Raw genomic sequence first — 25,000 nt, forward strand, 5'->3', positions numbered from 1 at the left:
GAGAAAGACAGAAAGAACAGAGGACCTGGCACAACAAACCAATGCACGGGACAATACATGAGACAGACTAAAGAACTAGCCAGCGATGACAATTGGCAATGGCTACAGAGGGGTAGAGCTAAAGAAGGAAACTGAAGGAATGATAACAGCGGCACAAGATCAGGCCCTAAGAACCAGATATGTTCAAAGTATGATAGACGGAAATAACACTCTCCCATATGTAGGAAGTGCAATACGAAAAATGAAACCATAAACCACATAGCAAGTGAATGCCCGGCACTTGCACAGAACCAGTACAAAAAGAGGCATGATTCAGTGGCAAAAGCCCTCCACTGGAGCCTGTGCAAGAACATCAGCTACCTTGCAGTAATAGTGGTACGAGCACCAACCTGAGGGAGTGATAGAAAACGATCAGGCAAAGATCTCTGGGACTCATGGTATCATAACGGATAGGGTGATACGTGCAAACAGTACCAGACGTGACTTGATTGACAAAGTCAACGAAGAAAGTATCACTCATTGACGTCGCAATACCATGGGACACCAGAGTTGAGAGAAAGAGAGGGAAAAAATGGATAAGTATCAAGATCTGAAAATAGAAATAAGAAGGATATGGGATATGCCAGTGGAAATCGTACCCATAATCATAGGAGCACTAGGCACGATCCCAAGATCCCTGAAAAGGAATCTAGAAAAACTAGGAGGCGAAGTAGCTCCGGGCCTCATGCAGAAGAGTGTGATCCTAGAAACGGCACACATAGTAAGAAAAGTGATGGACTCCTAAGAGGCAGGATGCACCGGAACCCCACAACTATAAATACCACCCCAGTCGAATTGGAGGACTGTGATAGAGCAAAAAAAAAAAAAAAAAAAAAAAAAAAAAAAAATAAATAATAATAATAATAATAATAATAATACAAGTTTTAATGAAAATACTGGCTATTTCAGCCGCGTTTATTTTGTATAGAAGTTTCTCTGTTCTCCTTATCACTGACTTTTCTTCTGTACTCAATTTGGCTATGAGACGAATAGAGAAACTTCTATACAAAATAAACGCAGCTGAAATAACCACTATTTTCAATAAAACCTGTACTATTGAAGGTCTTCTTCCTGCAAATGTAATAATAATAATAATAATAATAATAATAATAATCAATAATAATAATAATAATAATAATAATAATAATAATAAGAATAATATAATAATAACAGAAGCAGAAAAGGTAAGGCAACTATGATTAGTTTGTGTTCCTTTCATAGATACACCAGTGGGAGCGTGTGTGCCAACAGGCAGAACCTCAGAAACCTTACATAAGCTGTGGATTTTGCCTGTGTCCCTTGTCCTGCCGCCAATCTAGGTCACACAGGTCACTCTGGGTCTTACCTGTCTTTATCCCTGTTCAAAGAACAGGGCCTCTGCTGTTGATGTAGTCTGCTCGGTTCAGGTGAACCTAGTACATTTGAAGCGTGGAGTGCGATGGCTTTGCTCTCTCTCTCTCTCTCTCTCTCTCTCTCTCTCTCTCTCTCTCTCTCTCTCTCTCTATATATATATATATATATATATATATATATATATATATATAATATATATATATATATATATATATATATATATATATATATATATATATATATAAATGTATATATATATATATATATATATAAAATATAATAATAAATATATATATATACATATATATATGTATATATATATATATATATATATATATATATATATATATATATATATATATATATATACAATGTTTTGCAATTATTGCGAATGTTTACTTACCATTTCATCTTAAGTATGTAACAATTTTTTTAGTCTTCGTTAAACTCTTGGGGTTCAGCCACCCATGTTTAACAACCCGGCAACTTTTTATAGTTTTGTCATGTTTTGTCATTTTAGTTTTCTGAAAAAGAAAGCTATTGAGATGTCTATTTGTCTGTCCGCCCTCAGATCTTAAAAACTACCTAGGCTAGAGGGCTGCAAATTGATATGTTGAGCATCCACCTTTCAATGATCAAACACACCAAATTACAGCCCTCTAGCCTCAGTAGTTACATTTTAGTTGAGGTTAAAGTTAGGCAAGATCGTGCGTCTGCCAACGCTTGGACAGGCCGCCACCGGGTCGTGGCTGAAATTTTCATGGGCTGCGGCTCTTACAGCATTTATTTATATATTTGTTTTATTTTATTTTTTATTATTATTAGTTTTTTTTTTTTTTTTGCATTCCTTTTCCCTACTAATGGTAGTAGGGGGTTTCTTAGATGGCTACCCCTTCTATCCCACACTGGTGGCGGACCACCACAATCGATTAACTAATATTGTTTAACATTTTTTTGTGTGTGACATTTTCAAAATTCCCTCCATCGAGGCCCTATTCATATTTCATTAAGGGAGTTTCAGTTTTTCTATTTAAGGTAATTCTTTATGAGCCGACAAAAATTAGTATTAGTAATTGAACAATGTCTAACTGCTGTAAAATTATTCTCTCCTTCTCTCTATCGAGTCTCTCTTCTCCTTCTCTCATTTGTCTCAAGGAAGGGTACCGAGCGATACATAGTCACTTGACCTAGTTAGACTTAGGCCTAATATGTAAAAGAGACCAGGCGCCGAGAGAGAGAGAGAGAGAGAGAGAGAGAGAGAGAGAGAGAGAGAGAGAGAGAGAGAGAGAGAGAGTCTTGGCCAGAGGGCTATCCGTTGAAAAAAAAACTGTTCAATAAATCTATCTCTTAAAGGCATCTCCCTCTCCTTCTCTCACCTCTGTTACTTTCTCTTCTTCTTCTTCTTCTTCACCCCTCCCGTATTCTGGCTCCCTTCTCCCCATCCATCCTCGCTCTCCCACCACTTCCTTTAATTGGGTTTTCGGAGTGGGTGTTAGTGTGTAAAATCGATAGAACCGCTGTTGTTTATATTGTTATGATGTAATCAGCTTGAACCCCTACTGGGGGATATAGCCTGTGTATAGGTCCGGTTGAATCTCTCTCTCTCTCTCTCTCTCTCTCTCTCTAGGTGGTTCTAGGATGCTTCCCTAACCCCCTTGGAAGAGCGTAGAATTATTCCTCCCTCTCTCTCTCTCTCTCTCTCTCTCTCTCTCTCTCTCTCTCAGGTGGTTTTAGGATATTTCACTTAGCCCTGTAAGAGCGTAAAATTGCATTTTATGACACTCTCTCTCTCTCTCTGTGGATTATGATTCTGTAAATCTATTGTCGATTTCGTTCATTGTAATTCATTTCTTCTTCCCCACGATTAAATATTACTTTTACTTATATATATATATATATATATATATATATATATATATATATATATATATATATATATATATATATATTTTTTTTTTTTTTTTTTTATTCAGTGTAAACTGATGAATAGTTTCAAATTCATAATCTAAGCTTTCGTCATTTGGCATGAAAGCATACAAATGTATGCATTTGTGTATGCTGATCTCTTCACCTCGTTTTCACTAGTTTTATCTCAGATTCGGCGGATTCACATCATAAAACAATAACCACTATTAGTTGGGAAAAACTCTCTATCTCGAGAGTATGCATTTTGTTCTAAGAGGGTTTTTAAATTATACACGAACTGGCAACATTTTTTTTTATTATTGTGGGCCTCTTAGAACAATAACCACTATAATAGTAGAAAATAATGCTTCCTTCTTTGTGTTAAGTTTTTGTTCGTAGTCATTTCTTTAACCTCAGTGCCATTTATATTGCTTGGATTTTGTAATATAAGCAAGACATTTTTCTTCGACATTATCACCATGTCTGTACTAATACAATTATAATAAAAGGAAAAGGAAACTTGTATGAGTAATTAGTACTAATTACCATAAAGGTTTTTCTTCATTTCTCAAATTTCAGTGATAGTTCTCTCCTGACTAAATATTTTCCCTATTTTAATTCAATTTCGGTGATAGCGTTCTCCTGCTTAAATCTTTTCCCTATATTGATTAAATTTCGGTAATAGCGTTCTCCTGCCTAAATCTTGTCCCTATTTTAATTAAATTTCGGTGATAGCGTTCTCCTGCCTAAAACTGTTACTTCTTTGATCAAAATACGATGATTGTATTCTCCTGCCTAAAGTTTATTTCTGTTTTTTTACTATTCCATGGGCGGAAACTTTTCCAGGGTTCCAGGCATGTGCTCTCTCTGGAACATGACGTTTTCAGGAATGCTGCGTGCCAGCATGTGCTTATATATTCATGCGACCTGGTTTTTTTTTTTTTTTTTTACAAATATCTATAGTTACATTCCTATTGTAAATATGTCTGCTCAGTCCTAAATGGCTCGGCCTTTGACGTGTACCTTCTATTTTTGACGAACCTTGACAGAAATATGTAAATTCTTTTCCTTCTTGTTCTATAAATTAAAAACAAAATAATTGACGCACGTGATCTGTTTTTGGATATTCTTTTCCTTCTGGTTTTATGAATTAGGAGAAAATAGTTAACTTATTTCATTTGTTTATGGATATTCTATTCCCTTTGGTTTTATGTATTACAGAGAAAATATTACATGTATATGATCTGTTTATGGATATTCTATTCCTTCTATTTTTATGAATTAAAGAGAATATATTTGAGGTATTTGATCTGTTTTTGGATATTCTTTTCCTTCTGGTTTTATGTATTAAAGAGAAAATATTACACGCATTTGATCTGTTTACGGATATTTTTTTCCTTCTGGTTTTATGAATTACGAGAAAATAGTTAACTTATTTGATCAGATTATGGGAAGAATAGACCTTACAGGTCTCGTTTCAATGATACGAAAATAACCTTTCTATCCCTCTTAATGATTTTACGAAAGATAGGCTTATTGTATGAAGTGGGCCGAAAAATGGGTGTATTTTAAGGGTTCATTATGATAATAACGAAGAGGTAAAAATGCTGTACTTGTTATAAAGCCTTATTATAGTAAATAGGAAAATGTATCTATCCCAGTTACTGATTTTTGAAATGGTAATGTAATTAGAATAACTTGGAAAAAGGCATTTTTGTCCCAATTAATGATATGAGAGAGAGGAAAAAAGTTAAAGCTCTCAAGGACTCTATATTTTTACCGCTACAAGACGATGAGGAATGAAAGTCCACGAAAATTTGTAGTTTTTTTTTTTTTTCTTGATTAAATTCCTCTAGACATAATCCTGTTTAAATTAGGTTTAGTGATTGATTGTATTCACGCACAGAAAAATTGTGTAAGTGATTGACAACACAATACATCGAAATATTGATGACCTAAAATTAGATTATTCTGTACGAAAACCTAAATTACATGATTCTATCGATCTCATCTTCACGTATTGATAAAATTAGATAAATCCATCTCGTCTTGACATGCATGAAAAAAAAATCAATTCAGGAATGCTGTGTTAACAATTATGTCTAACCAACCTCCAATAGCGGAGAGTTTGTGCGACTGTGACACCTCGTTTAACTGCCTGAAGTTGGGGGGGGGGGGGGGGGTGGAAGAGGAACGCTCGGATTATATGTTAATGCTTCTCGTAAATGACTGTCATTTAGAAGTTAATGAAATCCTGGAATCAGTGGGAATCGGGGGAGACGATCCTTCTGATCGTCTGGCGTTACTGGAACGGAGGCGAATCTTTTCAGTCGGGTAACCGTCTTTGTTCGAGTTTGCTGTCTCGAGCGTTTAAAGGCCATAAATTTGTTGCTGCTCGTTATTTTCTTCTTGTTTGTCTAGTAAAGTCACTGAACTGAAGGCTTTCAAAGTCACTTTGTAGGCTTTTACAATGATTAATCTGGGGTTTCCGTTTTTTTTACTTCTTTACATATTATTATTATTATTATTATTATTATTATTATTATTATTATTATTATTATTATTATTATTATTATATTATTATTATTATGTATTATTTTAAAAAATCCTCATAGTAGCACTAGTCTTCAAATGGAGAAACAAATCCACAGTTATGTAAAGGTACATATATTTAAATTTAAAACTTTAAGGATAGCTTTCGGGAATCTGTTCGGTTCCCCTTATCAATCTGGAACCGAACAGATTCCCGAAAGCTATCCTTAAAGTTTTTGAATTTAAATGTATGTACATTTACGTAACTGTGGATTTGTTTCTCCAGTATTATAATTGATAACGTTTTGTCTACCTCAGTCATCCCATTCGATTGGGTGGTATTTTTAGCGTGGGGTCCCTGGTTGCATCCTGCTTCCTTAGGAGTCCATCACTTTTCTTACTATGTGCTCTGTTTCTAGGAGCACGCTCCTGTGCATGAGTCCTGGAGCTACTTTGGCTTCTAGTTTTCCCAGATTCGTTTTCAGGGATCTTGTGATCGTGCCTATATATAATAAATAATAATAATATAATAATAATAATAATAATAATAATAATAATAATAATAATAATAAGAATAATAATAATAGTTGTTGTTGTTGTTGTTGTTTTTCCTCAAGTTCCGGTTAGGAACCTCATTGTCATTCTGCAGATCTGGAATATGGAAGGTTGAGGGATTAGAGAGCTAACAATATGTATTGCATTGCCATTAAACATTATTTATTCTCATTGAAAATATTAAACACCAAATAAAACACAGTCTAATTCAAAAGGCAAAAGAAAAGGGAACAATATTTGACTACCTAACACACTTAAGAATTTTAATGGCACATTTCCAAATCTTTGACAACCTTTCCACTGAAACTCAACAGTCTTCTGGTTCACTGAATAGTTTTTTTATTATTATTATTACATTTCAAAGCCTTTTTTTTTTTTTTTTCCCATCCGTTTACACTATCTTTTTATTTGCCTTAAAATAATATATCGAGGACCTCCCTTCGATATATTTTTTCATCTCTCATTGATGATCCTAATTTCAGACATTTTTTTTTATCGAGTAAGAAATACAAGTTTTACTTTTAATTAAGTCACCGTTCCCCAGTTCGGGGTAGTGAAAGCTCTCGATAATTCAATGGGGGGGGGGGGGGGGGGGGTTCAGGCCTGGGCATTCTGATTGCCAATCAGTGCAATCCTCTCTCGTTCATGTAAACGAGTTGTGTTTTTTTTTTTTTTTTTTTTTTTTTTTTTTTACCGATTTCTTTGAAGAAGCTTTTTTTTCTGTCGCTCAATAGCCCCGTCTCCAAAGTGAGTTGAGACGTGTTCTTTAGTTCATTACAGTCTCAGTTTTTTTTAATCGCTTTCATAAAGAAATGTGTTTGTCAGATTTTTTTTTTACTTGGCTAGGAACCAATTGGCTACCTAGCAACGGGACCTACAGCTTATCGTGGGATCCGAGATGAAAGGGACTGCGTAGCATTGTGGGATTATTTATTATGCGAGTGGATACTCCATTAACTGCTTGTTTAGTAGCTGTTAATAGAAATCCCAAGCAAGAAAATGTTAAGTTTCCCTTTTCAAATTGTTCAGTTTTCCTTTTCAAATAACAGTATTTCTGATCATCTACCTTTCTACCGATCAACTTTCGCTTTTATTCAGCCGCCGGTAATGAATATGTACACATGAGTCATGTGACTTATTAAACAACACAATGGAGCATTTAAACTTATGAGGGAAGCCACACCTATAACCTGCCATGATGTTCCATTACGAAACTGGTGAACTCACCTTTTACTTTTCTGTAGTGTGCGGGAAATATCGTCGGTTCTTGAGTTTGTTGTTATTATTATTATTATTATTATTATTATTATTATTATTATTATTATTATTATTACCACACAGAATAAGTATTTGATGATTTCTCTCTGTATTCGAGCAGTGCTGATAATATTTCTCTCATGAGTTCGTTTTAGTATTATAATATTCCTCATAGCTTTCGGATAGTATTCTAATAATATTCCTCTTAGAATTCGAATAGTCTTAGTCTCCATCTTGAATTTCGTTGGTGTTAGAATAATTCTATTTGAATTCAAGCAGCATTGTAATATTCCTCTTTGAATTTGGTAGTGCTGTAATATTGCTTTATCAGTACGCTTATTATTTTACTGTTGTAGATTCACATCACCCATGCATCTGATTGGCTGTTGATATGCCACTCACAGGGCTTGAAACTCTCAGTCTCTCTCTCGAGAGTTCACATAGGCAGGATGTATATGTTCCACCTCTCCTGAGGGATACTTTTGAAATACATACACATCAGGAGAGGTAGAACACATACTGCCTATGTGAATCCTCGAGAGAGACTGAGAGTGTACAGCCCTGTGATTGGCTTATCAACAGCCAATCAGGAGCGCCGTAAGGGACTGGCTTAGACATCAGATGCACGGGTGATGTGACTCTATTATTACCTCTTTGAACTTTGATAATTGTAATATTCATAACTGAATCTGGCTATTAGTAGAGTGTTCCTCTGCCAATCTGGTCAGTACTGTGGTAAATTCACTCATTTTTGTGTGGGGGGGCGGGGGGGGGGGGGGTGGGGGGGGGGGGGTGCAGAGGCCTGACGCAAACAAGGCAGCGACAAACCAGCGCCTTCAGGGTGAAGACTGAAAAATGCTTGGAAATAGGGGGTAAAATGAGAATTCCAAAGCTTGTTGATTTGGGCTTTTCGTCTTGTTTCTGCAGCCTGAGGGGAGTAAGTCTCTGTTAGTCCCCTCGTTGTAAGGGGATAAAATCGCATGTTGTGTACAAGGATCTCTCTCTCTCTCTCTCTCTCCCTCTCTCTCTCTCTCTCTCTCTCTCTCTCTCGATGATTTTCTGATGTTTCCCTTAGTCCTGTAAGAGAATAAATCTCTCTCTCTCTCTCTCTCTCTCTCTCTCTCTCTCTAGGGGGTTTTAGGGTATTTCCCTTAGTCCTTTACGAGAATAAACTTGCATGCTCTCTCTCTCTCTCTCTCTCCAGGATAGCTTTGGGAACATGCAACCCGCGTGTTTTCTCCATAGTAACGTATCATTAAGGTCATGCGGAATGTTTTTTTTAACGGTTATCGTTACTGAGCCTGGCCATCATGCAGAGGAAAAAAACTGCAGTTCTCTTTGTTGAACTCGGCTCTTCCGAATGTAGAGAGTGCTGTTTGTGTGCTTGTGTTTGTGTGTGTTTGTGGTTTTGCTTCCGGGTTTCGATTTTATTGTTAAACTCTTGAGAGATTCATTATCTCAAGGATGATGTTTTCTCAACTGCCTCTTTTTTTATTATTATTGGAATTATATTGCTTTGCTGTCTTTCACTTCATTACTACGAATTCCCAAAAATGACAGTGGACAGACAAATACATAAACCGTTGAAGGAGTTTTTACAGAACTCACAAAAATCTACGAGTGAGATTAGACAGAACTACTACTAAAATAAACTTTGGAAAGTAGTGGAAAAATCGATACAAAAACGTATGGAAAGTAAACAAATTTAAAAAAAATTAGATTGAGAACGAATTCTGCGCTGTCCAGCTACAAATCCTGTCTTGCGGAACCAATTTGCAAAACTGGGTGGATTTGCAGGAGAGGTGAATTCAGTCATATTCGAGGAAATATTTAAAAACGAGCTTGGTGGCACGCGTTACGTTGCGCTGGAACCCGGCGCTGCTGTCTCTCCTACTCTACCAATCCCCTATCTACCCCGCCCTCCTCCGGGGCGGACAAACAGGTTTGCAAGAGGGAAAAGTAGGGGGGGGGTGAATGTCTCCCTTTCCCTCCCGTTACCGTACGTACCCCAATATAATCTTCAAATGTTTAGTAAACATAAGGTATTTGACTGTTAGAAAAGTTTAGTACATTTCCCACATACGAAATTAAGTCACTAAATATAAATTTTTAAAAAATATTTCATTCTCTTAAGCAAATGTCACTGTAACATTTGCTTTGCAAAATACCTTGGCAAAACTTGCATCAATTAAGGTAAATAAGGAATAACTCTCTCTCTCTCTCTCGCCCGTATTTGATTGATGAGTGACACAAAGAGGCAAAATACTCTGACCGCATCCTGATTCAGTTTCCGGTATCCTTCGCATCCTTAAAGGATCTGGAAGGGAAATACAAGCCGAGACCAGCCTCCAGGGGGCTGCATACGACTGGCCAGGAATACCAAATCCTCTCCTCTCGCCAAACGTTTTCCTTGGAATTTGATTCTTAGGCGTTATTTCGGCTCCCCTACGGCACCCCCTGGCTATCCTTGTTTGGGCTACGTGGAATGCTGATTGAGAGAGAGAGAGAGAGAGAGAGAGAGAGAGAGAGAGAGTCAATAACGGGTGGGAATGGTGGCCGGAAAGAAACATGATGGTGATAGAAAGTGTGATGCAAAGTTAGCAACTCAGTTTGGCTACGTTGGTGTGTCTAAGACATTAGTGGTTAATGAAGGAGTCTCAGAGGTTACTTAAGGAAAATGCAAGCGTTATCGGACCAATAAAATGGGTTTGTTTGATAGGATATTTTGGGCGACCGATAACCCGGCCTGTAGAAATAAACACGACGGCTATAAGTAGATTCACATCAACCGTGCATCTGATGTCTAGGCCAATCCCTTACAACGCTCCTGATCGGCTGTTGATAAGCCAATCACAAGGCTGGAAACTGTCTCTCGCGAGAGTTCACATAGGCAGGATGTTTGTTCTACCCCTCCTGAGGGATACTTTTGAAAGACTTAAGAGAGGTGGAACATACATCCTGCCTATGTGAACTCTCTCGAGAGACTGGAAGTTTCCAGGGCTATTGACTTATCAACAGCCAATCAGGAGCGTCGTAAGTTTCCAGCCAACTTACCCACGCTGGATGCGTCTGGAAATGATACCGGAAACTTTCATCTTTATTTTTCCCTAGTATATTCTGCTAGTGTTTTATTGCTTAGATTTGAGATCTTGCAGAGGAGAGATTTTAAAGGGGAACTGATGCTATTCCCTCTCTGTACCTCACAGCTTTCCTGTTATACTTTTTATTTTCTTTCATTTTTGTTAATTCTTTCCACATCACCCTTCATCGAGAGCCGTATTTTTCTCTCCTCTCCCTTCCGGTAAAATTGGAATTGCCTATATGATTGTCTCCGTCTGTTTGTCTGTCTGTCCGCAACACTTTTACCGACCCATTGACTTCTTCGATAAAGGATGGAATTTCCTTCATATTAAACGCTGGAATTTTATTCATATGACGACCAGTAGGAATTTTCTTTTCTTACGTAAAACCGGAGTTTTTGTAGCCTTGAAAAAAGGTTGAATTATGTTCAAGAAACGAAAGCTGAAATTCTATACAAGAAATATCTATGTAGGGTGTGTATATATATAATATATAATATATAGTGTATATATATATATATATATATATATATATATATATGTGTGTGTGTGTGTGTGTGTGTGTGTGTGATTTTTTAAGATATTGCAATTACTCTGACGATACAAGGCAATATGCTGGCAGAAGAAGAAGAACAGAGAGAGAGAGCGAGAGAGAGAGAGAGAGAGAGAGAGAGAGAGAGAGAGAGAGAGAGTGATACTTTTATGACTACTATATATATCTATATCTATATTAATATCTATATATATATATATATATATATATATATATATATATATATATATATATATATATATATGCCATTTCTTTGAACATCACTTAAACCGTGTTTATATTAAGGCATTTAATCGCACTTCTAAACGATGATTGAAATCAAACGGAGTGTATAAAAGTTGAAAGATTTTTTCCCCCAATTTTAGAATAAGGCTTCAAGAAGAATATTGGGAGTCAGATGGCAGATTGAAATGAGAAATTTTTCCATAAGAGAAATTACGGAAGATCCATAAGTAGACGAGATCCTGATGTAAGGGAGGTAGATATGGTCTGGGAGAATAGTACTACGTGATAGTAACTATCTGCTTTAGTTGTTAGTACGTGATAGTAACTATCTGTTCCATTTGGGTGTTTGAGTCGATGATGGTGATTAAAAAAATGTGTCTCAAAGTTTCGTGTATATATATTTTTCAGGTGTGACCTTTGATAAGTGAAATTCACTTCGACTTTCATAAAGGTTCTTTGACCAGTATCGTTGAGTGTCCTAGAAAATACCTGCAGCAAAGTATAGCCTTTATTCTAATGGTATATTAAGGTGAATTTAACTCCTGTGAGAAATACGAGTAAGTTTATGATTTACGCTATTGTGGTTTGATGCGACGCGATCATCCTCGTCTGCTTTGGTGGTGGTGGTGGTGGTGACGATGCAGGTGATGAGAATGGTGATGATGCTGGATATGGTGATGGTGTTCACTGTAGAACCCCGTTTGTCTCAATTATGGTGAATGGACTAGAGGCGAAGAGCGGAGTGAAAACAGCGCGAGAGACAAGCCGCCTGCTCCTACACGGTTCCCACCCGGAGATCGCTTACATAGACGACGGCAGCGTGCCCGTGGGCGTACTAGGCGGGGTGGGCGCAGTCCTTGAGAACATGGCCAACATCGAAGACGAATCGTCCCCTCCGGCCGCTGTGGTCCCCCATGGGGGCCCCACCAATGACAACAACAACGCTGGAGGAGGAGGAGGAGAGGGTGGAGGTGGAGGCGGAGGAGTTGTATTGCAAAACGGAAGAGTTGTCTTCCATCTGGGCACACCCCCGACCCCTCCCAACCAGAACCTGCCCCTCAGTCCCCCTCAGATCTTCATCGAGGCACCGAGCGATCCTGGGATGACCGCCGAGACGGTGGACAGGTTCCGTGTGCAACACTGTGCCACTCCCACGCAGAATGCCGGTAAGGAACTGTGGTGGAACAGTTGGAACGTGAGGGTTATAGAGGCGCTTTTTAGCCGATAAGTAACTGTATGTAGAATCCAGGTTTGTAGTGAGGTTATTCCTGTAGTTGATATGATTATTACGCGCATATATTCAGAGTTACTGTCATGATGTAATGTTGAGGACAAAAATGATCTTTATTCTTTAGTTTACTTACATTATTACAAAAATTTTAATCTTTACTTACATTATTACAGAAATATACTTTAACCTTTCGTTTACTTACATTATTACAAAAATTTTAATCTTTAGTTTACTTACATTATTACAAAAATAAAACTTTAATCTTCGTTTACTTACATTATTACAAAAATTTTAATCTTTAGCTTACTTACATTATTACAAAAATAAACTTTAATCTTTCGTTTACTTACATCATTACAAAAATTTTAATCTTTAGTTTACTTACATTATTACAAAAATAAACTTTAATCTTTCGTTTACTTACATTATGTTTATATGATTTTTGTTACGCGCACATCAGGATATTCAGCTGCTGATGTAACGGTAGAAAGAATTGAACTGACCAATTATTTACAATTATTAAATGTTATATAAAAACTGTTTACGACACTTCATGCTTTTAACCAATATAGATTTACCCTAACTTTTGTGTGCTATCAACTCTTACGAATGTTGACTTTGGTAATACCTATAATTCCTTGAGAGGTTGATTGCAACTTTTCAGTAGCCACAAAGATTGATTGGAACATTTCAATTACCACAAAGACTGATTGCAACATTTCAATTGCCAGAAAGGTTGATTGCAACATTTCAATTACCAGAAAGGTTGATTGCAACATTTCAATTGCCAGAAAGGTTGATTGCAACATTTCATTGCCAGAAGGTTGATTGCAACATTTCAATTGCCAGAAAAGGTTGATTGCAACATTTCAATTGCCAGCAAGGTTGATTGCAACATTTCAGTTACCAGAAAGGTTGATTGCAACATTTCAATTGCCACAAAGGTTGATTGGAACGTCGAAATGCTTTTCATTTTCGTAAGTATATTTGGACATTTACTAATTTCTCACTTACACATGTACTTTCTAGGAAGAGATGGATTCGACACTTTAGAATCTTATCCTCGATTATATCATTTTTTTTTTCACTCTTAAAAGCCATAATCACCACTTACGATAACCATATCTTCTTCTTCCTTTCAGGTAAGTGTTGTATCACAGAGGATGGATGGTGGATGGCGTACTGGGTACGTTGTTTACGGGTATGTAATGTTACTGGATATTTTCACCTGGAATCAAAGAAATGGAATAGGGACGCTCTCTTTAATTCTTTCGCATTTCATTTTTCGCTCACTCGGGCAGTATGCCTACATACTACTTTGTTATTGTTGTTATTGTTGTTACTGTTGTTGTTCTTGTAGGGTGGGTAAGAAAGGCCTATGAAAAAGTCCTTAAAAAAGTCTGGAAAATGTGTTTCGCGTCGAGTTGAAGATACAGGAACTTCAGGATAGGATATTTACGATTTATTTATTAGAATGAAAATGTAAAAAATGAATAATGTGCCTGTTGGACAGAACAGAACAATTATTTTTTAATAAAATATAGCATATTCATTTCAATTTTCGTTGGTGAAACGACCCGCTATTTAACCATAGATTTTAGCACGCACTGCGTAAGCTGGAGGTCGTATCACGCCTTGTTTATGCTGATCTTATTTCTTGTAATTTTTATCGGAAAATATCAAGGTATAGGACGGCAGTTAAAATAAATTACCATGTCAGTTGTAATGACTTTTCCATCGTGAAAGAAAATGGTTCCCTGGTATATTCTTTCTCGTGTCATCATAGTAAATAAATAACGTTAGACTCTGTCAGCGAGAAAAAGAGACCCCTATCATTGTTGCATCAGGGAAGGAAGGTATTTATCGTTATTCTTGTGATACGGAGAGGCAACTATTTTTTACTATCATTCTTCAGGGCTCCTTTTGTGCGAGGACACACGCAAAAACGCCCAACAGCTTCCTGCAATGTTATTTATGCCGAATGTGGAAGTCTGAAGAAATTGCATTTGCCTGCGAATAGGAAGTTGGCATGCATGCTGCGAAGTGAGTCTGATATGTTTGCGCCGTGCTTGCACACACACTCTCTCTCTCTCTCTCTCTCTCTCTCTCTCTCTCTCTCTCTCTCTCTCTCTCTCTCTCTGAATCTATGAATATGAATGCGTTTTGGTTCTTATTTGCAAGTTGAAATTCTCTTTCTCTCTCTCAGCACTTATGTATTTCTGTTTCTTTATGGAGACATGCCCCTAAAGTAGGCACTGGTTGTGACTGTGATGTAACTATTTTCAAGCCTCTCTCTCTCTCTCTCTCTCTCTCTCTCTCTCTCTCTCTCTCTCTCTCTCTCTCATGCAGGTAGGTAGGTGTGCCCTTGTCAGAAAAAGGTCCACGCAGATTAAGATATAGAGATAGCATATATAGATTACTGACGAATATTTTCATGTGACGTACTCGGAGCTTCCTAGTTCCAATGCATTCTGTTTACTTTTTCTGTCGGAGTTGGATTTACCTGACAGTTATGGCCGATAGGGACTTCTTCTTCTTGGCTTCTATTTGTGGACACGGGGACACACAGGATTTTGGAATATGGGACACACGAGAAAGACTTGCAAGGGGTTTGCTAGTTCTAACGGCAACCGATTTTGTGAAATCCTATATAGCTTCTCTCTCCTCTCTCACTCCTCTCTCCTCTCTCTCTCTCTTCATCATAAATATGGTTCTTGAGGGACTCTCTCTTCTCTTCATACTAAAATCTCTTCTGATCTACTCTCTCTCTCTCTCTCTTCATACATAAATATTTTTTGGTTCTTTTGAGGGAACCTCTCTCTCATCTCTCTCTCTCTCTCTCGGTCTCTCTCTCCTCCCTCTCTCTCTCTCTCTCTTCATACATAAATATTTTTTGGTTCTTTTGAGGGACTCTCTGATATACCTTACATTTATATTTATGATAGAACAAGAGAGTATAACTGGCTGTTATTAGTAATGTAACAAAGGGCTTGTTTAAAGTACAGCAGTTTTATAAATATGTTTGTTATATTGGGTTGGTGATCATTTACCAAAGAGCAGTTAACATTTACCTCTGGATACGTAAATACTTATCTCGCAGTCAGTATATAGCTATTGGATTAAGAGGATTACTGTAGCTTCGGTTGAAGACAAATAAAGAAGATTTAAGAACATCGGTATTATCTCTGATTATTCCACCAAGTACATTGGGATGTAACAGATGGTAGCGAGACGTCATCGAATCTCGGACCTGGTATACAAGTCAGAGAAGACATCGAGATTAACAAGTGCTTTCTTGTGATTAACAAGTTCCGAAAATTTTTGTGTGAAAAATTTTTGTAAAGTCTAAAATGCCAGAAAACATGGAGTAAAACACCCTTACCAAGGGGGGTGGAGGGGTCAAACTATCAGCTATGTTTAGAAGAACAAAGGAACTTGAACTTTTCCCGCCAATAACCTCCCCCTAAGATGATAGCGGAGTGTAAGGTTCCTCATGTAGGAAGAAGACAACAAGAGGTTTGGTATTACTTATATTACCAGTATTACTTCTTCTATTGAAAAGTTGACGCTGGTTGACATAGGTTGACGCTTCAAACAAGAAAATTCTGAGTGAGAAGTTTTACACCCAAAAAAATTTATGAGACCTCTAGTATGCGTGTATTTTTTTGTAATTTTATAAAGATAAATTAAGTTAAAATTTTCAAAATTAAACATTTCGAAAATTTAAGCTGAAGGTTACCCTGAAAATCCTCTGGTGTTTAAGAAAAATTAAATTAAAACATGGATGTTATGTACAGAGAACGCATGGACTTGAACAAAGAGATTTTGTGAACTTGAAAAATTTGGTCATATTCAGAAAAACCGATGGTAGTTTTGTCCTTTCATCATTGTAAAAGTTGTGGAGGACCTTTGCTTGGCCACATAAAGGAGAAAAGGATTGTGACCCAAATAGGAAATGGACCCAGGATGAAGTAGATATGATAGAAGATCTTTATCGCACATGGAATGTTTTTTTCTGTAAATGTGGCACGTATGACACAAGAAAAACGGCTATTAAAATGTGATATATGTAAAAAGAATTTCATGAACAGGATGGAAAAGGAACAGCATATCAAAATTATGCATAAAGATATTTCGACAAGTGTGGTAAAGGAAGGTGCTTATGATTTAACAGCAATCATTACTATGGGAAAAACTATTGGTGAAGAAATTGCCAAAGGATTGGAAGCGAAAAGATCAACACAGATTACTAAAGCGAAACCTCCTCCAATCTGGGTTGGTCAAACTTTTGAAAAGTTTTTTCAAGAAGTAGAAGCGTGGAATACCTCGAACAAGGATGATAATTTTACCAAGTATACTGATTTAGTAGAGAGCCTGAAGAAAAATAATAATGTCAAAGATTATGTTGTTTCTGTGCTATTGGATAAAACATCTGAGGCTCTAAACAAAAAAAATGTAGCAGCAGTTTTGGAAATTCTTAAGCAAAAGTATGCAAAAACTACAGCAGAGAAGTGTATTGATGTTCTCAAGTCAATCTTGGAATTTTCCGTAAAGGAAGAGGACACTAATGAAACTTACTGGGACAAGTTTGAAGTCTTGATCTGTGATTGTATGAGAGAGGAAGTTACTGTACATTTGTATTACTTGTTGGGTGTTATGATGGTAGAAAAAGCATATGATCGGGGGAATATTAATGCAGAAGAGAAAAGAAGACTGATGGATGCTATGGAGACACATGATGGAACTGATAGGAGACCGCGAGAAGACAATGAAGTTTTTAATCTTCTGAAGATCGAATACAGAAAGTTAAAAATCGAAAATAATAGAAATATTAGAACTAAATTTTTTCAGGATCATCTGAGAATTTGTCTTCGGTTCACTATGGCGAAAATAGAAGTAGATGGCAAAGATGGCAAAATTTTAAGCAAAGACCTGATTTTCATAGATTTCGTAGATCAGATTCTAATCCAGGATTTTGGAGGACTCAGTCTGGAACATATAGGAGGGCTCCCTCGCGGACACCATCAAGACCAGGATCATCTTCGAGGCAGTCGTCCAGTTTTAGACCATACTCCAATGGTAGGCCATTTTCAAATGGAAGATCATCTTCTAATAGTAGGCCTGCTTCAAATGATCGGAAACAGCAGCAAAATTTGACTGAAAGAGTGATTATGGTCGAAGAAAATGTAGCAAAAATCTTGGAAAAGATTGAAGAAATGTCGAAGAAAGGAAAGAATGTGAATTTTGTAAGTATGGAAGAAGTATCAGAGATCATTGATGTAGATATCAGCGATGTAATGTTTCTTTGCTAAAGAAGTTACCGAAGTAGGGACTGATTTTGGATACTGGTTGTCCAAAGTAAACTTAGTTGGAAAAAGTTGGCTAGAAATATATCTGAAGAAGAATGGTATTAAGAAAGAAAATTTGCATAAAAGGAGTTGTTTTCCAAAAATTCAGATTTGGTCCAAGTAGAATATATGAAAGTAAGGAAATTATAGAAATACCAATAACAATAAAGGAATCTGAAAAATCTGATACTTTCAGAAGGATATTGCTTGAAGCTTTTGTGCTGGATGCCGAAAATGTGCCATTGTTGTGTGGTAGAAATACTATGAAGAAATGGGAAATAAAAAGGACCTAAGTATGCATAGAGATAAAGTGACAATCAACGTCGACACAACCCGTGAGTTCGAATGTAGTTATACTGCAGGAGGTCATATGGTTCTTCAGCTGTATGAGGATAGGAGCATTTTGGACTACAGACGCGACTGTATTTTACTTGAAGAAGGAAGTAGATGTAGAGTTATGTTTTAGAAGGTGAAGAAGATTCATGAAGTAACCAACCACAAGAATGAAAATCAACTACTTCATGCATATAGGAATGCAGGAAAACTTAATGAGAAAATGCGGAGAAACAATAAAAGAAGTGTGTGAAAACTGCAATATATGTAAAAAATGCAAGAGATCCCAGGGCACACCTAAAGTTGCATTTACCAATAGTTTTCTGATTTTAATCAGATTGTAACCATGGACTTGAAACAATATGGAGAGACTTATGTATTATGGATGATCTGTTCCTTCACCAGATTTATTCAAGGAGCTGTTTTGAAGGATAAAACCGCCGAGTCAGTGGTTGAATCTCTCAACACAGCATGGAACTGGAGGTTTGGGTTCCCTTCTCAAGGATACTGGCAGATAATGGACCAGAGTTTTAAGAACCACGAAGTTAAAGAGTTTGCTTCAAACTAGGTTTTGAAGTAAAATTTGGTCCAAATTACACACCCTTGGAGCAATGGAATAAACGAACGTAACCATTATTCTGCAGATATGACGGTGAAGAAAATTCGAGAGGCAGATAAGAAAAAATTGATTTAAAGAAGGCTGTAGAGATGGCTGCTTGACTCATAATACAAACACCCATTATTTTAGGATATAATCCTATGCAGTTGGTGACAGGAAAGGCTGTAACAATACCTGGAATTTCTACAGGAATGTCGCCACTGAGTCGATGTTTGACAGTGAGAATGTGAGTTAATGATCGAGAGACATCACATGATCACCAAGCAATTCAGGGAAGCTGAATATTCTTAAAAAAAACTGAAAAGGGCTTCACAACAGCAAAACAATAAATTTAATAACATCATTTACAAAGAAGGGGATATGGTATTTTAACCAAGATAAAATGAAAAAGCCTGGTGTGGTCCAGTAGGTTTTCACACACAGAGGAAGAGATGTTTACATTTGGGCGAATGGCGATTTAAAGAAAGTAGCCAGTTGCAAAGTACAACTTTGCTCTCAAAGAAATATTCCTTCGGAAATTTCAAGAGAAGTAAACAACGAAGCAAAAGCAGTGGATTCCACTCCAAAAATGGCAGGAGAAGAGAAAATATCAGTGGATCCTCCAGCCAGTAATCTAAGAATGAAGACAAGATCTCAAGATAATAAAGAGGAGACTGAGAAGGATTTCATTGGAGCATTCTGGTTGACTTTCAGAAAAAACCGAGTGTCTTTTATGATGGAAATAACAAGTTATGGTAGTGGAATTGCCTGTTAAATATCACAAGATGCCAGAAGTGTTAGAAGCAAAGAAGAAAGAATATGAAAATTTGTTACATTTTGACACTTTTGAAGAAGTGGAAGATGTAGGGCAAGAAAAGATAGGCAGCAGATGGGTGATCACGAAAAAGGAGAAGCATGACGGACAAAAAACTGATTACAAAGGGAGAATTGTCGCCAAGGGGTTTCATGAAAAAGAAAAACCCCAAAAACCCCGCTGATTCACCAACAGCTATGCGTGAAAGCATGAAAGTCTTCTTGTCCTTGGCTGCAATGAGAATTTTGAGCTTCAGTCTGTTGACATCAAAGCAGCATTTTTACAGTCAAACACACTTAACAGGAATGTATTTGTAGAACCTCCAAAGGATTTAAAAAAAGAAAAAACATTATTTGGAACTCGGAAAACCATTATATGGATTGGATGATGCCAGTAGAAAATTTTGGCTGAAAGTTCAGCAGATTTTCAAGGAAGAAGGTCTGAAGACCGTGAGTGGAGATGAGGCATACTACTATCAGCAGAGTGAAGGAAATCTGATTGGTATGATACTTACTCATGTAGAGTGATTTTTTCGATAGCTGGTACAAAAGGATTTGTAAAGAAAGTAACAGACTTGTGTAAAGAAAAATTACAAGTTTCAAAGATAGAAAAGAATAAATTTCGGTTCACAGGGATAGATATCATCAAAACAGAAACTGGAATAACAATCTCAATGGATGATTATGCGAGGAGTCTTGAGAAAGTGGAAGATATCAGGAAAAGAAAAGCTAGTGAACTTTTGACTAGTCAGGAACTGAAAGTATTTCGCAAGTATGTAGGAAAGTTTAGCTGGTTAGCAGCTAATACAAGACCTGAACTTTCTATCACAGCATTGCAGATGTCCAAGAAAAATAGTAGTGCTACATTGAAAGATCTTAAAAAGATAAATTTTTGTGATTGATAAGATAAATGAGAGACCAAATAAAGTAGAATTTACAAAGAGTTGATAAAAAAGAATATTTGAAGATATATGGATTTACAGATGCTTCCTAATACACACGAGAGAAGCATAAGTGGAAATCTGATTTTACTAGGAAGTAAGAGAAATGGACGTGCGGTCCCCTATTTCACTGGAAGTCAAAGACTATCCAGAAGGTATGTCATTCTGCAAAGGCGGCTGAAACCAGAAGTATGACTAAGATTATTGATAACAGTCAGTTTTTTGCGAGTCAGATTGAACAGTTATTATTTGGTCAGTATGGAAAGAAAATTCCAATCAAATTGTTCACAGATTCAATACCATGCTAGAATCGCTGGGAGTACCAAGCAGGTTGAGGAAAGGCTTCTCAGGAACAGCATACAGGAGATGAAGGACATGTTGACTGAGGGCTGTATTGAGTCTTTCAGTTGGCTGGATGGACGAAAGACATGATTGCAGATGTTCTAACAAAAGAATGCAAATGGAATGAAGATCTTGAAATGATAATGCAGGAAAATAAATTTAAGTTTGCAAGTAACGAGGATAATCTTGTGAAATACAAAGATGGAGAGATCATGTTAATTAACAAGACTGAAAAGCAGGGAAAGGAGTATAACACTTTTACTGCTTAGATCATAACTGCATTAGCTATTCAGAATTGGTTTGCCTGATGTCTGGTGCAGTACAAAATTATGTAATAATGTCATAACATGTCTTTGTGAAGTTTTTATCTATGTTTATGCCTGTTTGAGTACCAGACTTTGCTTTTGAATATTAATTTGTAATATTCTTTAGTAAGTTTTTTTTATATAGAGGAAAAATAGTTTTTTTTTTTTATAGAGCACTATTCAATTTACGGATAAAATGTAAAATACATACCTATGTTATCTGACACAAGAGTATTTGTAAAAAAAAAAAAAATAATAATTAAAAAAAAAAAAAAAAAAAAATACCCCCCTGAAATATGATATACCTTACATTTATATGATGATAACAAGAGAGTATAACTGGCTGTTATTAGTAATGTAACAAAGGGCTTGTTTAAAGTACAGCAGTTTTATAAATATGTTGTTATATATTGGGTGGTGATCATTTACCAAAGAGCAGTTAACATTTACCTCTGGATCGTAAATACTATCTCGCCAGTCTGTATATAGCTATTGGATTAAGAGGATTACTGTAGCTTCGGTTGAAGACAAATAAAGAAGATTTAAGAACATCGGTATTATCTCTGATTATTCCACCAAGTACAATTGGGATGTAACACTCTCTCTCTCTCTCTCTCTCATTCTCTCTCTCTCTCTCTCTCTCTCTCCATACATTAATATTTTTTTATATTGAGTGGGACTCTCTCTCTCTCTGGGATCCTCTCTCCCTCTCTCTCCTCTCTCTCTCTCTCTCTCTCTCTCTCTCCATACATAAATATTTTTTTTTGTTTTGTCTCTCGTTTCTCTCTCTCTCTCTCTCTCTCTCTCTTCATACATAAATATTTCTTGGTTCTATTGAGACTCTCTCTCTCTCTCTCTCTCTCTCTCTCTCCTCTCTCTCTCTCTCTCTCTCTCTCTCTCTCAGTATAAATGTCTTTATTTTGATATAGATATAAGGAGAAATCTCTTGTTATATGATTTCACAACTGTTTGCAAATTTAAATCTCTCTCTCTCTCTCTCTCTCTCTCTCTCTCTCTCTCTCTCTCTCTCTCTCTCTCTCTCTCTCTCTCATGAGATGGCATGTATTAGCTTATAGGACACGTCACAAGTTCATTACTGATATTTGTATACCATGATATAAAAAATTGTATGTTTATGAATGCTCGAATGTATTGATGAAATAACGTAATTATTGTACATGCGTTATAAATTTTACTCCCTACGTCCTGGATGTGTGTATGGAGAGAGAGAGAGAGAGAGACTATTTGTTCCTTTCATTATCCTAAACCAACGTTCGTATATAACCCCACAAAAACCTCGTACAGACACACAGGGCGAGAGAATAATTTACCCCCCATTTTTATCGTAAGCCTAAAATTTTAAGCACGATATTTCACTAACGACCTCCGCACTATCTGATGCGCGCGCGCGCACACACGTACACCCCTTACTCAACAAAGTGAAAGGGAATAATGTTCTTTTCATTTCGCATTTCGTGGAGCTAACTTGTAGAGTTTACATTTCACCGAAGTTTTATCGACACACACACACACACACACACACAGAGAGAGAGAGATGAGAGAGCAGAGAGAGAGAGAGAGAGAGAGAGAGAGATCATTCGTAAATCTTAGGAACATCGAGTCGACTGATAGGAACATGTAATTTTACTTGTTACGAAGGAAAGGAGATAGGACATAAAAATAGATAAAACAGTGAGATCCGTAAAATCTTACGCACGCTAGCTCAGCGTACCTACGTTTGCATAACCGGTTGCTGTAATTGAAGTCTTAGAAATTGTACCCCTTCCCCCCCCCCCACCCCCCTTTTTTTTTTTGTCGAGGTCAGAATGATCTGTTAGAAAGAACTTTCGTGATTATTTTTATTATTATTATTATTTACAGAAAATCATATTTGAAAGGCTAGTTACGCTAGATAGTAAATATATATATATATATATATATATATATATATATATATATATATATATATATATAGATTTACATATATATACATATATATATATATATATATATATATATATATATATATATATATATATATATATATATACATATTAACTATAATCCAATTCGAAGACGAGTAGGTGAGACTACCTAATGTCTTTTTGTAGCCCAAGCCAGAAGAAAACAGGTTAAAGTCAGTCAAAAACCGAACGTAACGGTAGACTTTCAGCCACTTAAAGGAAGAAAATTGAGATGAATGAGAAACACAGAGGCAGAAAAAGAATTCCAAAGCTTGGCGAGTAAGTTGATGGAAAGAGCGCACCGCCGAATGGGGTTATAATTCAAACCTACTGTACTCCTGATATTATCAGAAATGCTCAAGTTGTATACTTCATTTTTTTTTTTCATTTTAATGAGTTTCTCATTTTGCTTAATCTGATCTTTGCTCTGATTACGATAGTGTTATCACGGAGTTAAGAGCTCAAGAAATGTCAGTGATAAGCTCTCTCTCTCTCTCTCTCTCTCTCTCTCTCTCTCTCTCTCTCTTTACAATATCCACGTCATATGCGCAAATATACTTTATATATATATATATTATATATATTATATAATATTATAAATATATATATATATATATATATAATAGATATATCATATATATATATATATATATATATATATAATATTATATATATATAATAAACAATACAATAACAATACATACATGGATTATCCCTCCTAATTCACTCACAAGTGGGTACCTCCTCTCGCTCTCTCTTCTCGCCTCTCTCTCTCTCATCTCACCCACCTCTTCTCTCGCTCTCTCTCACCTCAGATGCACCAAACAAAAATTCCCATTGCGCCCCCCCCCCCCAAAAATAAGACACTATACATACACGATCTCTCATCTAATTCATTCACAAACGTGCCTCTCTCTCTCTCTCTCTCTCTCTCTCTCTCTCTCTCTCTCCCTCTCTCTCTCTCTCCCGTGTGATGACGAATCCAGTTATTTCCGTAACGTCGTTAAATTCTTTGTGACAACGTCGGAGGAATCTCACTTACACCCTCCTTTCAGGAGAGAGATTATCGGCAGGAAGGGGCGGAGATTACTGGAGATTACTCTGCGTGTGTACTGTTTTGATTAGGGTCATTATTAATCCTTAAAGCCTTTGATAAGATTCCTGATGTGACGTCATCGTTTTGATAAACGCTTACCAGATTGTCAGATTTGTTATATCAGAATCATAGAGGCACAATGTCACATTTAACGGAAGTATTGATAATTTGTTACGTGAACTTTGTTAAATCCTGAGATCTTGGCATTATGGATGCAAATTAACACTTAATTTATGTATAAATGTTATGTTATTATGATATTCAAATGTTAAACTAATTAAAACCAATATTTTCCACCAAGAGCGATTGCATGTCAACAGTAATCAGAATTTGTTATTTTCTGATATTCCAAGGTCTTTTTAGTTTTCTGTAAAACAAAACTGTCTGTCCGTCAGCATTGTTTTCTGTCCTCCCTCAGATCTTAAAAACTGCTGAGGCTAGAGGGCTGCAAATTGGTATGTTGATCATCCACCCTCTAAGCATCAAACGTACCAAATTGCAGCCATGTAGCCTCGGTAGCCTTTATTTTA

The 25,000-nt window shown here is 36.5% G+C and overlaps 1 protein-coding gene across 5 annotated transcripts in view; it reads left to right on the forward strand.

Moving 5' to 3' along the window:
- The window catches only part of LOC135204191 (solute carrier family 12 member 6-like), a 1,011,876-nt gene that overhangs the window by 840,208 nt on the left and 146,668 nt on the right, over nt 1-25,000 (forward strand). For 3 of the 5 annotated variants that reach the window (XM_064234262.1, XM_064234263.1, XM_064234264.1), the window contains exon 2: nt 11,908-12,665. The exons of the other annotated variants lie outside the window; for them this stretch is intronic. In XM_064234262.1, coding sequence (XP_064090332.1) covers nt 12,212-12,665 — 454 coding nt within the window. In that variant the 5' untranslated portion in view covers nt 11,908-12,211. The remainder of the gene's footprint in view (nt 1-11,907; nt 12,666-25,000) is intronic. 5 annotated transcript variants of the gene reach the window in all.

This window comes from Macrobrachium nipponense, chromosome 44, assembly GCF_015104395.2.
Source record: "Macrobrachium nipponense isolate FS-2020 chromosome 44, ASM1510439v2, whole genome shotgun sequence".
NCBI lineage: Eukaryota > Metazoa > Arthropoda > Malacostraca > Decapoda > Palaemonidae > Macrobrachium > Macrobrachium nipponense.